Here is an 18,654-nt window from a genome sequence, read left to right on the forward strand (position 1 = left end):
TGGTCCTCATTTACCTGGTACTGTCATTTACTTACAAGATCATTTATCTAGAGGTGGAAGAACCCTTAAAGCCCATCAAATCTAATGCTTTTATTTTATCTGTGGGGAAACTGAGATCCAAAGGGGTTAAGCAACCTGTCAAAGTTCACAGAGGTAATAAATGATGAAACTGAGATTTGATCCATGTCCTCTGATTCCAAATTCTGCAATTTTTCCATCATTTCACACTGCACCCTTATTTTTGCTGTGAGGTATTTGTTCATAACCATTGGAGATGGCTCATTTCCTCAGATGTTTCATTTGTTTCGCTACCTCAGTTAGTGTATAGTCATCACTATCAATCACTTTGTTGACTTTTCTGTGGTATACTTATTACAAACATAGTCTTAACACCATTCCTTTCCCTCCTGTAAGCCCATTGCTGTTGTACCTTTTTCTCAGATATTACTGTCTATTCTTTGTGTTTTCTTGGACCAGTAGACTTGGATGAGATCTGTGGTACTAAACAAAGAAGAAGGACCAGGTACCTTTACAAAGGTGAAATAGAGAAACTTGACCAAAACAACTATAGAAGGAATAAGAAAAAACAAAAGCTGTTTTTTTAACTAAGAAAATTGATTATAAAAACACTAGCTAACTTGATCAAAAATAAGAGGAAAATCATATAGCAAAAATAAAAATTCATAGCTTCTGAACAGTCATAATAAAATGAATTATCAGAAACTATTTTTAAAATTATATGACCGTGGGGGCAGCTAGATGGCGCAGTGGATAAAGCACCGGCCCTGGATTCAGGAGTACCTGAGTTCAAATCCAGCCTCAGACACTTGACACTTACTAGCTGTGTGACCCTGGGCAAGTCACTTAACCCCAATAGCCTCACCAAAAAAAAAAAAATTATATGACCGTGAAACTGAAAATTCAAGTAGTTGGACCTATTCTCCTCCTTTCTCGGTCATTATTCTGAAGTCAATCCTTCTAACTGAAAGGGGAAGAGAAATAAAAAATAGATTGAGGAGGTTTCAGGGTCAGAGGAAGACTTTTTTAAGCATAGGAAAGATATGGTTGTCTTTGTAGGCAGAGGAGCAGTCATTCAGAAGAAAGGAAGATACTGAATATAAGAGACTAGGTATTCTTTGCTGTGTGAAACTATACAAGTCATCTCAATTCTATCCCTTCATTTCTATCCACACTACCTAGAAAATTAGCAGTTCTGTCAGAGCATGCCAACAAAAGTTTATAATAAGGATGTACATTCTTTCGGTTTCCTAAATATAAGCTTGAATTTTTTCTCATTTCTAAAACTTTCATGCTCACAAAAATATTGTCCAATTAAGAATTAAGATGAGAAATATACCTATTCAAAATCAATGGAATAAATTATTGAATTTAAAGGAAATAACACATAAAAGCAACAAAATCAAAAGAAAAATCTGATTATTTCATAATTGAGATCTACTTAATTCAAAATTTATATAAAAAGGATATGATTGGAATGGTGTCAGAGTACTTTAATATGTTAGAATAATTTAATGATGCTAGAGTGTTAAAATTTATTCAGTTTTTCAAGTTCCTCAATAAGTACAAGTGATGGAGAATTTTAATAAGTGCATCCTTGATAGGGTCAGCAAAAAGTCTTTGGATTGCATTAGACTAGACTTCTCAGAATGGTAACATACCGTGAAACTGTTGTTGACATTTTTTGTGCTTGATTCGGCTACACTGGCATCCGAGAGGTCAACTTCATCGAATATTAGAGACTGTAAGTGAAAAATAACACAAACACATCACAAACCAATCCAGAAAGAGACGCCATTAGCTACTTTTGCATTGCAGTATCAATTAAGGAATGAGGAGGAAGTTGTAGGAAAAGTCGTTCTGCAGATAAGATTCAGTCATTTCTCTTTTGAAAGAGTTCCTAGGAACAAAATTATCAGTGAGCAACCAAAAAAGTCTGATCATCATCTACAAACTTATAATGCTTTTTTAAAAACTTATAATGCTTTAAAAAAAAAAACTCATCTCCAGTGTCTATTTTGTAATGCATTTGCAGAGGTCTTTTGCTATTTGGTTGTTTTAATAGAGTTCATTGGTATGTCTATTCCTTCTAACAATGTAAATCCATGCCCTCTTAGAATTTTTTTTTCAAAAGAGAGGAAAATTAAATTACAAAAATAGAAATAACAGCTTTACAACTGAGCCATAATAAAGAAAATTATCAGAAACACTGTAAATAATTATATGACAATGAAACAGAGAATCCAAGTAGTTGAGTCTACTGGGCCTGTGCAAAACCCCCTGTCCATACTCTCTTATACATCCTCCACCTGGCTATTTGAGGGGAAAAGCCTCAAATCACAAGCTTGAAGAAAGCCACTATTCAATCAAGGAATCCTAACAACATGGAAAGCTAAATTGTATATACTTGCTGTCTTTTTAATACTAATGTTTTGTCACTGTTATATGTCAAGAAAATATGAAACACCATTCTCTCTGAAGAACTAAGGATGAGTATCAGAGAACAAGAGAGAAGTACATGATAGGCGTGAGCTTCTGCAACATGTGATCAACAAGAAAATACATGGAAAACAGGGTAGGAGGCTGAGTAAATAAAGGGTGTCACAAGAGAATTGTAGAACAGGGAGAAAAGATGGGCTGGTCATATGACAAGAGTGAAAGTTGGGAAGTAGACAGCCAGAATGCTCCAGTAGTATCATTTGTATGTGATGAGGTAGCAAGGAAGGTCTCCATTAAACTGAGAGGCCATCTTTGGAGAGGAAATGCACAGGAATTGCAGAGGATAGGCAAGTAAGGATGCAGTTACAATCTACATTGTTGAAGGGAAGTCTCAAATCAATGAGATCAGAGATCTATTGAAGGATATGCTTAAATATTGATTTGAACAAGATGTTTCAGTGGTTAAAAAAATAGAAATGAAATTCTTGATGAGACAGGAAAATCCAATAAATGGTAACACAAATACAGCTCTTTAAGCTTTGTAAATCACTTTGTAGATATTATCTGATTTTACTCTTCACAGCCACCCTGTGAGGTAGGTGCTATTATTATCCTTGTTTTAAGGATGAGGAAACTGAGGTTGAGACAAACTAAGTAACTTTCCTGGGGTTACAAAAATAGCAAATGTCCGAGATGACATTCAAACTGGTATCTTCCTGACTACAAGTCCAGTGCTCTAACTTTGCCTACCTTCCTCTCATGCATTCTTATTCTCTATACACTTGAATTCTTACAGAATCACAGGATTTTTTAGTTCAAATGGACATTAAAAGTCATGTAGTCCAAACACTTAGCTAATAAATGAATACCATCTATATTATCCCTAAAAAGGAATCACCCAATATCTACATGAATGAGAACTAACCTTATGAGCAAGTTTGATCCATTTTTGGATTCTAATTAGAATTAGAATTCTAATTATAAAATTTTTCCAATTATAAAACACTTCCTTATTTTGAATTGAAATCTTCCTCCTGATAATGTCCACCTAAAGGCATAAGTTCCTTTCTTGAGGGAGTTGCTATTCAGAATAAATATTATCCTTCTTTCATATACTTTCCAAATATTTGAAGACAAATATGTGTCTTCCCCAGTCCTCTCTTATCATAAGATCATAGTTTTAGAGTTGGAAATAATTCTAGAGGTCAACTAGTCCAACCCCCTCATTTTACAGATGAGGAAACCAAGATAGAGAGAGATGAGCTGATTTTTTTCTAAGATCACACAGGTAGCAAGTAGAAGAGTAACAAGTCTGCTGATTCCAAACCCAGGGTCCTTTCTACTAACTCAAATCCTAGATCCTGAGACTGAGCCCAACTGAGATTGATTCAACAGATCTCTTTATGGCATGTTTGGTTGTTCATCGGCATTCCAAATCACTTTCCCTAGATCTCCTCTGGCAAATTAATCAGTGTCTCTCTTAAAATATGGCAGCTCCAACTAAACACAATACTCCATGTAAGAGACAACCAGTCTCAAGTACAATGAGAATTCTACTTCATTTAATGCAAACATATCCGTCCATTGATGCATCCAAATCCTAAGTTTATTCTTTTGTTCACAATTTCTCTAATTATGCCTCATTTTGCGAAATGAGATGCTACATTCTCTGGATATATGGAGAGGGTAAAAACTCTCTTTTCAACAATCCCTTTCCATAGGAAAACACAAAACTTCCCTCCAGGGAAACTTGAGGTCTGCTAATGTTTCAGTAAAAACAAATTTAATTTATTTTAATAAAGTTTTCAACAATAATTAATCACATGGCCACCTAGTGTTCATTTAATCTCTTGTTCTCTGAGATAAATGAAGTATCACAAGTTGTTTGTTTGGTTTTTTCCCAAATAGAGGTTACTTTTAAACATTACCAGAGTTTGGGATATCAATTATAAGTGTTTAATAAAAAAGGTATCCCTTCCTTTACTAAGTCATACTCCAAAAAATGATTGTGTTATTGAGACAATCATTTGTTCTCAAAAGAGGGAAAGTCCTATCAAGCAGGAAAAGCTTTAAGCATGGTCCCAGAAAGAGACTAAGTCTGTTTTCAGACAGCCTGTCTCAATCATGTATGGAGAAACTCTTAAGTTTGTCAACTTAGTGTGAGAAAATAATGGAGTTCTATGAGACCCAGAGAGCCTGGCCAGACCTTTCTTAAGTCAGGAGAATTTCAAAGGAAAGGTAGTTGGACTTTGCACTGTGAATATAGACAATAGAAGTTACCTCACTAAAAACCACACCTACCTGAATGAAGGCTCTGACATCAGCACATACTGCTCATGGACCACCCTCAAGTCAAGTAAACAAATAGATTTGAATGATGCTAGCCAATTAGCTTTGAGCAGTGTGGAAGGGCCACCTCTCCTCCAGATGACAAGAAGCTTCCGCTCACACACACTCAGAAACGAAGACGCATCGTGGCGGGGGACTTGGAGGAGGAGGCAGCCACGCTGAGCTCTAGCTCTCCTGTCTTCTAGATTGGCCCTTTTGAACTTTCTGAGCCATGTTTTCTTTCTTTACTAATATTTAATATGTTTTAATAAATGCTTAATGCCCAAAACTAGTGCTAAAGCCTCTAATTTATAAGTAGCACTGTATTAGGAACCCCACCTAAGTTTTCCTAAAACTTGGGACAGAAATAAGGTGACCACATATAATTTTAAATGCCACATTAGTGATGAAGTATTTGACCACAGCAACCCATGAAATAAAGAGAAATCTAAAACTGCATTCATTCTTGTACATTCCATTTTATTCCTCTGAGGATAATGGCTGAGCAGCAAAAATGACAGCATAGGGTATTAAGAATAACATGATAAACATTATCTTACTTGAAATGTGAGATCCCTGTACAGTGACCAATAAAGAGACAAATTAAAAGAAAAACTGAATCATGTCAATATTGACATTTTACCTAAAAATAAAATCAGAAGACAAGAGGAAGTTGCAGTTAAATGGAAAGAGAATTCATTTTTTTTCTTCTTAGAAAGGCAAATGAAATTTGGATTGGTTTTATAACGTGTTCAAAAGCAACAAGAAACATTTTATCATAGGGTATTTGGTCATTTTGTACTGCAGTGTTCAAGATAAATATTTACCAAGAAAGGCAAAACCAAAATTTCCCTGAAAATAATTGCAACACTTGTTGTGGAGAGTGAAATGGTAAAGAGGTAAAGAAATTATGTGGAGGCTTCAATTCTCCAAATTAAATAAAAATATACTTTAATGCTTAGTTACTTCAATGGAAGGGTGGACACAGAGGAGAGTAAAATTGTTACTGGAAAATAATGGTTTAAGTGTAATAAATAAGTGTGGTCAAGGCACGTAGATTATACAGAAATCTCATGTCAATATATCATGATGACTTTCTTTGACAAGAGAATTGGGAAACACAGGGTAAGGCAAGCATCAAAAATTTCAACAAGTCAAATGAATTACAGTTTTACAGACATGGAATAATTGGTTACCAAGGTTCTAGTCATTTTATAATCAACAGTCTATGGAGAGTCCGACTTCCAACTTAGCAGAGATAAAAATTGAATTCAATACAAAATTAGGTATGGTACACACCTGAGGTATCTCCAACTTGACCTATTAAAAGAAGTTATTGGGAAATGGGAGATTGATTTAAAAAAAAATAGATACTGACATACACTAATGCCATTTCCTAAGGGATTTTAAATGATATAAAGCAATCATAACAAAAATACCTACACACTGCCTCGGGCAGAAAACACTTGATGTTCTTAGTGAGCAAATGGATGGCACCAAGGACTGCACTACTTTAGGATATTAAAGGAGAGAGGATTGCAGAAGATTATGAGTACCCTTGCCTCATAAAACAATCAGGTCCAGTAGAGGGAAAAGCAAGTTTAATGAAAGCTTGGTAAGACACCCAACTAAGCCAGTTCATCTTAAGATTATTTAAAGATAAAGCAACTTCAGTATGGAAATATGTTTTACATGATTGCACATTTATAACCTATATTGTCCTATGAAGGGGAATGCAAGGGAGGAAGAAAATTTGAAACTCAAAGTCTTATAAAAATGAATGTTAAAAATTATCTTTACATGTAATTGGAAAAAATACTACTAAAGAAAAAAATAAAGATGATACAAGAAGAAGGACAATGAACAGATAAGAGAAGTCAAGGTTCCTATATGTCAAGTACCTCTGATTTTATCAGGAAAAGCACTCCCTTTCTCAATGAAGATCACAACCCCTCTGTATTTCAGAGTTTTGCAGAGTGGTCCAAGGCTCTTAGGATTTAAATGATTTGCCCAAGGAAATATAACCAGTAAGTGTATGGGTGGCACTAGAAATCAGTTCGGCCTGACGCCAAGCTCAACAGTAAGATTTCTATAATAAACTCTGTCCATGACAAAAGGAGTCACCAAGTTTGGACTTTTACATAAAAGTTCCTAATATATCACATGAGAAAAAAGAAACAACACTAAAGAAAATGACAGGAAGAATAGCTGTAACAGATCAAGTATATACAGAGGAGGAATTTTGAGGGCACTGAGGAATAGATTCTGAAGATATCTGGAAGAGGGGAGAATATCAAAGGCCTGGGGTGGGGTGAGGGAACCCAACTTTTATTATTCCTGAAAAAAGGAAACCAAAAAAATGTTAATAACCACTAATTCATATGCTTACTTTCCTCCCTTAACAAAAACTTTATGAGAATAATCTACACACATATCAAGGACATCTTTGACAAAGGTATGAGAAAGGAATAGTCACTATTTGTGAATGACATTCAGAAAGCAGAATAAATCTTTACAGTAATACAATTATACAGTAGACTAAAAGGTAGGAAGAATACAAGACACGTATGTGTATAGAAAGATATATACAGGGGCAGCTAGGTTGCACAGTGAATAAAGCACTGGCCCTGGATTCAGGAGGACCTAAGTTCAAATCTGGCCTCTGATACTCAGCACTTACTAGCTGTGTAACCCTGGGCAAGTCACTTAACCCCAATTGCCCTGCAAAAAAGAAAGAAAGAAAGAATATACATATATGTATAGAAAAACATACAGATATAAATGATATCAATATACACACACATATATGCTTGCCAAAGTTGTTTACTACTGTCACAGAATTTGTATAGCACAGAGCACAAATGGAAGGGAGATTCTCTCTAGATTGTGAAATCTTCCAGATTCTCCTTTTTGCAGATGATACTGTGTTGTTTGTATCTAGGCACAGAACTTCCTGAATGAGACATATAAGAACTCAAGGAAATTGATAAGGAGGAGCTACTGTCTAGAATGTGATAAAGAATAGAATGGATAGCCTATAAAAATAGACAGATACTTGTGAAAGAAGAATGAGCCCGGGCCTATTACTGAGCAGGAGAAGAAGAGGAAAGCTTGTGAAACTGTGCACTGTTTTTAATGACTCTAAGCTTCTCCCTGAAACCAATCTCTATTTTTTTAAATGTCAATATTCTTTGGGTGACACTTCCATGGTATATCACACTCTTTGAAGTATTTAACTGTATGATCATACAAAGAGAAAGAAAAAGCTGCATAACTGCAACATATTAAAGTATGGAATTACAAAAGCAACATAAAGGATATGTATGTGTATATGCATGTATGTTTGTATGTATGCGTGTGCATGTATGTAGATATAGATACAGCAACCATGTAGCAAGAACTGATTGACAGTCCTCATTCTCAGCTGTTAGCCATCAGTTGTCAAGAGATCTAGAGAAAGATTACAGAACCCTGGGAACCTCCCTCTCAATAATTTATGGGAATATGTGGACGAGAGTCATACTATATGGATAAATTGTGATCTGTTCCATTGGTGGAAGTATCCATATTGCTAAGATCACCCATGCATCAAAATATTTAAGTATGTGATTTCTTAAACACTGTCCTACACTAGAAATGTATTATTAATGGGCTATTTATGTTTTATTGATGAATAAACTAGGACCCTAAATATGTTTCCTTCTGCTTTCGAATAGTGTTACCAATTGTATCAACAACATGAATAACCATACCAATTATTAAGTGCTAGTAGCAAGGAATTTTTCACACTCCATACTGATGAGTGATTCCAGAATACTAGTTTTACATGTCTATTTGAACATTAATAGAAGATTAAATCTAATTAGATTCAATGAGGTATTTGCTAATGAAGAGTTTTAACTCATTTTAAGGCTAAAGTTTAACTTCCCTATCATCAGTCTATATCTATTTGTGGGTTTGTAAAATTTAAAGAATTAAAAAAATTAGAAAAGATTAAAACATAAACAAAAAAACCTCATTTGTTTTCATAGCTATTAAATTAATTTTTGCTTTACACAGAAATAAAGTTAAGCTCTAATTTAATCTACATAATAAAAGGGAAATACACTGAATCCTTATTATAAAACTACCCTTAAGGTATATCTTTATGAGACTGGCAGAAATTGACTTCTTATAAGATCATTTTTGTATTTTGATTCCTAACTTTGATTCCCATCCACTTTGAATGGGGCAGAGTTGGGGAGAGGCAGTACTAATCAAATTTATTTTTAACTCATTCCAAAGCAAATAGTGTTATAATAAATTTCATGGGGGGAAACTCAAACTTACTTTCATAAACAATCACAATTACTTTATAAGGATTTGTCACTAGTTTCTTACCTTTGAGTCCTTGGCATAGTAGAGTGTACGACCTCGAAGTTTGAAATAACGTTTTTTCCACCTTTGAAAGGAACTGGTCTGCTTCAAGAGTAATCCTTCCTTAATACTGGTCTGGGGAAGCAAGCAAAAATAATAAAATTTAAATGATAATGAATACCACCAAATGAGCATTTTATCCAATAAGACATCTTATCATTCTGTTTTAAAAGGTTCATTTCATAGTGCTGCTGGGAAAATTTTTAGTTTGCTTCACTATATTAATCATAGCTACTTCAGTGCACACATATATAGTACACACACACATACATACACCTATACGCATAGCACATGCTTATACATGTGTATTTTGTTTTCCCTAATAGCATGTAAACTCCTTTCAGGGAGGTTGTGGTTTATTTTTCTTTTCCTTTGGATCTTTGGCTCCTATCTGTTCCACAGTAGGTACTTAACAAATGCTTGTTGATTGATTGATTGATTGATCTATTGGTGGTCTTGTCACCCAATTATAAAGTATCAGAGCCTACTTTCCAATCTAGGATTTTTACTTACAAAATCTGGATGAGCAACATATAGTTAGGTGAATTCACAATCCTATCCAAAAAATAGTGAATTAATAAATTGTACAAAATAAATTTAGAGCTAGAAGGGATGTTAAGAAGCCATGTAGCTCAGCCTCATGATTTTACAAATGGGGCTATTGATGCATAGAAAGGTTAAAGGACTTCCCAAAGTCACACATTTAGTGGCAAAGTTAAGATTCAAACACAGAGATCTTCTCTGACTCCAGATATCCAGAGTTCTTTCCACCATACCACACCCTCTGGAGTCAGGTCTGTGTCTGTGTGTGTTTGTGTATTTGTGTGTGTCTGTGTGTCTGTGTCTGTGTCTCTAGCAATATCCTAGCTTAATATTTTTATCAATAAATTCAAAGGATCATGAACACTGAAAGGGAACTTAGAGATTACTTAGACTTAAAACCATTTTTTAAATTTTCTAATTTTACTTTTTTCACCAATTACACTTAAAAACAATTTTAACATTGATTTTTTAAAAATTTTGAGTTCCAGATTCTCCCCCTCCTCACTAAGAAGGTGAGCAATTAATATAACAAAAAAAGAAAATGTTGGATGTTGGAGGGGATGTAGGAGAACTGGGATGCTAATCAATTCATTGTTCGTAGAATTGTGAACTGATCCAGCCATTCTGGGGAGCAATTTGGAACTGTACCCAAAGGGCTATAAAATTGTGCATACTCTTTGATCCAGAAATACCACTGCTAGATTTATATCACAAAGACACACAAAAAAGAAAGAGATCTATTTGTACAAAAATATTTATAGCAGCTCTTTTTGTGTTGGCTAAGAAATAGAAATCAAAGGAATGCCCACCAATTGGGGAATGGCTAAACAAGCTGTGGTATATAATTGTAATGCAATATTATTGTGCTATAAGAGATGACAAGCAGGAGGATTTCAGAAAAACCTGTAAAGACTCATATGAACTGATGTATAGTGAAGGGAACAGAACCAGGAGAATGTTGTGCACAGTGACAGCAATATTGTTTGATGAAGAACTGTGAATGACTTAACTACTCTCAGCAATACAATTCAAGACAATCCCAAAGGACTAATGATGAAATATACCATCCACCTCCAAAGAAAGAACTGATATTGATGGAACACAGAGTGAAACAAGCTATTTTTCACTTTCTTTTTTTTCTTTTGAGTTTTCTTATACAAAATAACTAATATGACAATGTTTTTCATAATTGCACATGTATAACCTATATCTGATTGCTTACTGCTTCAGGGAAAGTGAGGGGAGGGAGGAAGGAATAGAATTTGGAACTGAAAACTTTAAATAAACATGTTTATTAAAATAAATAAGTGATCCAATAAAAAGGTGAGCAATTTGATATGTTATGCATGTGCAGTCATGCAAAACATTTTCATGTTAGTCATGTTGTAAAAGAAAACACAGACAAGAAAAATAAAGAAAAAAGTGTGCCTCGGTCAGCATTCAGCCCCTATCAATTCTCTCTCCACAGATGGATAGCATAAAATCTTCATTTTACAGATGAGGAAATAGAGGCCAGAGTCATTAAGTACCTTGCTGAAGTCTTCTAGGTAGTAAACAGCAATTAGAATTGAAATCCAGGTCCTCTGGCCTCATCAAATTTGGCGCTAACATTCTATGACAATAATGTGGATAAGGTCAGAGATGGTGTGTTGCTCAAATTCTAAGATGACATAAAGTTGGAAGGCAGAGGAAGCATGGTGAATCACGATTCAAAACAACATCAATAGGCTAGAGAGGGAGCCAAAACTAATAAGGTGAAATGAAACACAGAGAAACATAAAATCCTACATTTAGCTTAAAAACTCAAATGTAAAATTATAGAGTAAGGAAAATATGGTAGGGAAATAATTTGAGTGAAAAGGACCTGGTAGCCTGAGGTGACTAGCTCATTATGCTACATAAGCATAAGAGATAAAAATGCTAATGTTATCTTGGGTTGCACTAATAGATGTGTATATAGAGAACTGTAATGATTTGACCCTAACAATATGGATAATGGTATAATGAACAACAGTGAAAAACTTATCAGGGGTCTGGGGAAGAGTCTACTAACTTTAAATTTTGCCATACTTATACGCTTTGATCTATGTTGTGATCCAACTTGCCTGATTTTGCTTTCTGTAAATTGGTATCAATTTACATGTAAGGATTTTTAAACATAAGAAAACAATCATGGGATCAAAGTTCTTTTACTTAAGGTCTCCCAGGCCATTCAGTTCTCCTGGGTTAGTCAAGCACAGGCCAAATAACTCCCCAGTTATGTATTTGCATCACTTATACCCTTAAATTCTAACATTTTTCTATGCTGATTCCAAAAAAATCAATCAATCATTATTATAGGTGCTAGCCTTGGGTTTTTGGGCCCTGGGGAAATAAGAATAAAGAATAAAAAAAATGGGACAGCTAGGTGGCACAGTGGATAGAGCATTGGCCCTGGAGTCAGGAGGACCTGAGTTCAAATGCGGCCTCAGATACTTGATACTTACTAGCTGTGTGACCCTGGGCAAGTCACTTAACCCCAATTGCCTCAAAAAAAAAGAATAAAAAAAATCCCTACCAGAAAAGTATCAAAGTCACAACCCACATAAGTTACTGCAAGTCTGAGAATGCTTCTTCCACTCAACACTGGTATGACTTGGATTGCAATGGATTTGTGATTACAAATGAGGGTCCCTTTCCCTTTGAGAGCACCAGACCATACACATCGTTACAAATTTAACAAAAAATAAATGGTTTTTTTAATTATTAAAAATTTAAGAGTTTGAAACTTTAAAGAGCAATATTTTCTTCAGTTCATTCATGTGCAATATTCTAAATATCCTAAAATTTGAAACTATAAGCTGATTTGAGAACAGAAATGGGAATCTCACAATTAACTTAAAAGTTACCTGTCATTTTACTGCATTCCTTGCAAGATCTTGTGGAAAAAATACTTGGCAAGGAATCCAGAGATCTGGGTTCCACTAAACCCTGCCACTAATTAGCTGCATAATTTTGAACAAGCTACATAATCTATCTGGACCTCAATCAATCTGGACCTCATCTGTAAAACAAGATGTATGGAACAAATCATCCCTAAAAGGTCCTTCCAGATTTAAAAAAAAAAAACAGACCTATGATTCTAGGCATTTATAATCAGTTTGAATATTGACTTTCATTTCAAATTGGAGATGCATTTATATAAGGAGGAAAATTCCCCCAATACATACTAAAATAATATTTTAGAAGGCTAAACATTTTTTCATAATATACTTAAAAGTAAAACAACTCATGGTAAAATATTGATGATGAACTTCAAGACAAGTTATTCAAAATGCAAGCAAAGTAGCTGTGGGGGTTGGGGGCAGTATTTTTATTATTTGGTAAAGTGTCCAAAAATATACCAACTTAAAGAAGGAAAACATACTGAAAAATCACTTTGTTTTTATCAAACCCCATCCATCATGAGTAATCATTCTATAGAAAAAGATTGTATAGTTCTCTTTGGCTACTTGGATTTTGCTTTGCCACATACTGAAAATCACATTTTTAAATTTAAGTGATTGAATATAAGGCAGAGACAGAGAGAAGAAGAGAGGGAAAGGGAGAGGGAGAGAAAGAGGGAGGGAGGGAGGGAGAGAGAGTGCACTTCTGGCCCAAATCTCTTACTTCCCCTCCTGGCAGAACTTAAAGTCTCTCTTGGAGAAATATGGGCAGAAAAAAGACTGGAGATGTCTATTCTGCCTCTTTAGAGTCATACAAAGATATCCCCATGCTACATGTGGAAGACAAGTGTTAACTATATAAGAAAATAGTGAATATAATATAATCCTTGATTTGTATATCACAGAAGTGAAAAAAAAAGAAGAAAAGAAAAAGAAAATAGTAAACCTGAAATTCCAACTTTTCAAAATTTGAAATGTTAAAAATTCTGTGACACGATTAGTTACTAATTAGTCATGAAATATATCAATGAATCCTGAAGTAGATAATCATTTGGGCTTCTTAAGTTTGATTTGCTTTTGATGGGACCTGTGATTTTAGCAGTATAAGGCATTCCTAGAAAAGAACTCCTATGGTATACATTGGCACTGAGAGAGAAAGTATAGCAGGAACAGATCTTCCAAACCTAAAAAAAAAAAAAAATACAGCTCTTTACCCACTGTACCACACTGCCTCTTGAGCTTGGTTGTTTTGAGAAAAGAATAGTATAGCAACAAAAGAAAAAGCATCAATAATTTTGGAAGGTTTGCTACAAATTTACCTAATAGGACTAGAACTTACCAGCACACATATTTAATATCAGATTGTGTAAACCTCAGTGAACTTTTGGCAGTTCAAATAATAAAGTTTTGCTGAACAAAATTATTTTTAATATTAAGATTACAAATGCTAACGAAATGAGAAAGTAAATTTGAAAGTAAATCTTTCATCACAAAAAAGGCTAAATTATAAAATTCTAATTGAAGCAATGCCCAGAAATTTCATAAATTTAATCTGATGTAACATTTGCTAAGACTCTAATGTAGCATAGAGCTATCCAAGGTGCTGAGAGGAAAACAAATTTTAGAAAAGATATAGTCCCTGCCCCTTTGGATCATATAGTCTAATGGAGAAATGACATAAACAGAAAATTACTATAGAAAATAATATATAGCCAGCCACAATCCATCTCAGAACACAGTTCCTGCCCTCACGGAGTTTACATTATAAGGGGGAATATAACAGAATAAAACTGAACACCAATAATACGCATAGTGTAAATGGAAGGTAAATATCAAAGGAAAGGCATTTAACATTGGTGGTCAGGACTGAGAGATTTCAAAAGACTTCTTAAAGAAGGTGTGATCTTTATCTGAGTCTAAAAGAAAGCCAGAGAATTAAGGAAACAGATAATGAGATGACATTCCAGGCTTAGGGAACAGCTAGTGAAAAGGCATGGAACTGTGAGATTGAGAGTCATATGTGAGGAAAAATCAGTGTCTCTCCTCAACATTTTATTTGAGAGATTGTAGTTCTTCACAAACTGATTTTTGTCACAAATGTTCTCTTTCTGCTCTTCTCAGCAACCAAACTGTTCACCTACAAAAGTAGCAGTACCTTGCATTTGGGATGCTCAGCTCTTAGAATTCCTTACTTCCTTAAAGAACAGTGCATGTGCCACCTACTAAATATGTCCTGCCCTGATCTCCCCAACCCACCAAGTTATGAATGAATTCTGCCTCTAGAACTCACTTTGTTTAACTTTGTATTTTACTAGTATTTGCTGTACATATTGTATATCCCCAATAGAATGTAAGTTGCTTGAGGGCAGGAAATATTTCATTTTTTTTTTGTTCCCCAATCCCTTAGTGCAGTTCCTTTGTGTAATTTAAGATTCTAAATGTGGATTCTAATCTGTTCCCCCAGTTTTTGGGGAAACTGACTAAAATCACTGATAAAACAAGTTTAGGTTTTTAAGGGTTTATTGGAAAATAGAAAGAAAAAGATTGAGAAACAGAATTCCAACAGCCTGGCATTCCTATCTTTCCTCAAATTTCCTGTGAAGTCCTATGCCCCCACCACCACCAAGTCAGGAACCCAAAAGCGAAAGAGCTCTCCGTGCAGGCTCCCTTTCCTCCTTCCTCTCTCCTCCCAGAAAATAGTAGGCTCCTCAAGTTGATTGGCTGGTAGCCTTGATAGGCAGCACCCATGAGCAAACGTCATTTCCTGACGCCAAGGAAAAGCCACAATGTCTCTGAGGCATTTTCCTCATGGTGGAACTTTCCCACAGCAAGTCTCCAGTAGGTGGCATCATTCCAATCATTACACCTTATAGTTAGTAAATACTTAACATATACAGAATTGAACTGCCTGTTGGCTAGGGCACCTAGAACAGAATATAATTTATCATATGTGATCAGACCAGTGCAGAATATAGTACATATTCTCAAAACTAAGTTTTCTATTAATGAAACCTAAGTGTATATTAGCTTTTTTGGTATCTACACCACACTGCTGATCCATACTCAGCTTGCAATCCACTAAAGCCCCTAAGTTTTTTGTCTCTAGCAAGGTTTCTTCTTGCATGTTTTTAAAAACTGAATTACCATTCAGGACAATAAAGAAAAGTATGAATGACTTTTAGAGAGGCAGATCTAAAACAAGGCTAAAAAGAAAAAGAGACGAAGAAAATAGAATTGTTCTTGGTTTTTAAAAAGCCACTATTCTTATCATTAAATGAAAACCATGAACAACTTAGTTTGACTGATTTAAGAAAAGTAAAAATTCTTTATCTTATTTAAAGTAATTCCTAAGGGGCAGCTAGGTGGTGCAGTGGATAGAGCACCGGCCCTGGAGTCAGGAGGACCTGAGTTCAAATCCAGCCTCAGACACTTAACATTTACTAGCTGTGTGACCCTGGGCAAGTCACTTAACCCCAATTGCCTCACAAAAAAAAAAGTAATTCCTACAGTCAGTGACTATATAATCAAATTTGTAGTGAACAAAACTTATAACCACCAGAAAACTTATAAGATGTTGGTGTTTGGGTCCAGATTAGGCTCCAAATTGGGGTTTGGGATCAAATTAAGTATACAAGGATTCCCTTGCAGTTATTGCAATTATCTAGGCATTATTTCTGAATATGACATAATAAAGTTTCTTCCAGAGATGGCAATCATGTGAAAAGGCAGGAAGATGGGAGATGAAATTTTGTATATGAAGAAAAGCAAATAAATAAGTTTGACTAGACCAAAGAGGGCATGAAGAGAGAGTCATGTGAAGCAAATTCAAAAGGTTGGCTGGGGTCAGATTATAAAATACTAGAAATGCCAGAGGAGATTATATTTATCCTAGAGGGGAAAAGAAGAAAATGGAGCTTTCTGAGTAGGGGACTAGCATATTCAGGTTAATGCTTTAGGAAATACTTGGAAATTGTGCAGAGAATAAACTGGAGAAAAGGACTTGAGGCTGAAAAGGCAATAAATAGGACATTGTAATAGTTCAGAGAAGAGGAATACAAGAGGTAATGAAAGCTGAAATGCCCTCAGGTAGCTCATAATATAGTTAAGAAGACAATTCATAGATGTACACAGTAATTGGAGAAAAATTCCAGAGTAACATTAATGCAATGAAATTGGAATTATTAGATAGACAGACAGACAGATAGCCATAGGGCACTAACTGAATGATTGCTATGTGCAATACATTGTGCTAAGCACTGGGAAAATAAATACAAAAAAAGCAAAACAATCTCTGCCCTTTAGGAGCTTAAAACAGCATTGTGGGGTACACACATGGAGTGAAAGTGGCATGGTTTGGAGTTGATTACCAAGGAGTGAGATGGAAGTCCAGTTCCATGCAAAATAAAGTGAATTTTGAATAAAGAAAATGACATGGTTCTAGAGCTCAAAGTTGTTGTGGGAATAGAACCAGTGGGAAGGAAGTGGAAATGATAGATACAGTGGTAGAAGCATGGTTTGGAGCTGGTGGCCAGGAAATGAGGTGATGGTCTAGTCCCATGCAAGACATGGGAATGAGGGTATCACAGAGTTGGAAGGTACTTCCAAGGTTATCATGATCCCCTCCATGAAGCATAATGTTCTTCTGCTATAATCCCCCACAAAGAAGCTAAGTTATCTATCACTTTAAGATTGCAAAGAGAGGGAGGACTTCTGGGGTGGAGCCAAGATGGCAGAGGAAAGGCAGTGAGCTCTTGAATTCATGACACTATCCCTCCAAAAAACATCCAAAATATGCCATAGGACAATGCTTAGAGCAGCAAAACCCACAGAAGAATGTGATGAAATCATCTCTTAACCAAGAATGGCTTAGAAGGTCAGAAGGAGGGAGCTGCTGTGCTGAGACAGGAGTTGAGCCCAACCCCACAGTCACCCTGACACAGATCCAGTCCCAGGAAGGCCTCACTAGAGAAGGAGACCCCCAGAGCCTCTGAATCAGCTGAAGCACCAGTGTCATCTGGAACTAAGCTCACAGTTTGGTGAGAGGGCTGAGCCCTGGGCAGGGGGGAGACTACTGGGATCTATGCTGGTGCTGAGGCAGAACTTGGGTTTTTCACCCCTGCTGAGAAGCAGGAGGTAAGGCTTGAGTAACAGTGGCCTGGGGGGGGGGGGGGCCACAGGCTCATCAGAGCTGACAACCACAACACAGAAAGCTGGTTGATTAGCAAGTTGGTCTGGAGTCATCTATGGACCAGGGAACAGGCCAGGTGAGTGAATAACCTGATCCTCCTTAAATAATACCACCTGGGACCACCTGAAGCTTGGGATACTGCAGGCTGGAAACAGTGTCCCGCTTTAAGGAGCTAAAAGTCAAGTAAAAGAAAGGCAAGATGAGCAGACAGAGAAAGGTGAGGACCATAGAAAGTTTCTTCAGTGACAAGGAAGATCAAGGTGCACCCTCAGAGGAAGATGTCAACATCAGGGCCCTTATATCTAAAGCTTCCAAGAAAAATATGAATTGGTCTCAGGTCATAGAGGTGCTCAAAAAAGACTTTGAAGATAAAATTAGAGAGTTAGAGGGAAAAATGGAAAGAGAAATGAGGGTGATGCAGGAAAGACATGAGAAAAAAGTAGACAGCTTGAAAAGTCAAATTGGCCAAATGGAAAAGGAGGTACAAAAACTCTCTGATGAAAATAATTGCCTAAGAATTAGGGTTGAACAAATGGAAGCTAGTGACTTTATGAAAAACCAAGAGACAGTAAAGCAAATCCAAATGAATAAAAACATAGAGGGCAATGTGAAATATCTTCTGGGATAAACTGCTGACCTGGAAAATAGGTCCAGGACAGATCATTTGAAAATTATTGGTCTACCTGAAAACCATGATCAAGGAAAGAGCTTAGACATCATCTTCCAAGAAATTGTCAGGGAAAACTGCCCTGGTAATCGAGAAGCAGAAGATAAAATAAAAATTGAAAGAATCCACCG

At 35.8% G+C, this 18,654-nt stretch overlaps 1 protein-coding gene across 7 annotated transcripts in view; it reads right to left on the bottom strand.

The window, feature by feature from the left end:
* DGKH (diacylglycerol kinase eta) overlaps positions 1-18,654 on the bottom strand; it is a 243,015-nt gene that overhangs the window by 136,333 nt on the left and 88,028 nt on the right. For all 7 annotated transcript variants that reach the window (XM_043998633.1, XM_043998637.1, XM_043998632.1 and 4 more), the window contains exons 3-4: positions 9,166-9,276; positions 1,680-1,760 (exon numbers count right to left, since the gene is read on the bottom strand). In XM_043998633.1, the coding sequence (XP_043854568.1) occupies positions 1,680-1,760; positions 9,166-9,276 (192 nt within the window). The remainder of the gene's footprint in view (positions 1-1,679; positions 1,761-9,165; positions 9,277-18,654) is intronic.

Source organism: Dromiciops gliroides, chromosome 3 (assembly GCF_019393635.1).
Source record: "Dromiciops gliroides isolate mDroGli1 chromosome 3, mDroGli1.pri, whole genome shotgun sequence".
In the NCBI taxonomy this organism is placed as follows: Eukaryota; Metazoa; Chordata; class Mammalia; order Microbiotheria; family Microbiotheriidae; genus Dromiciops; species Dromiciops gliroides.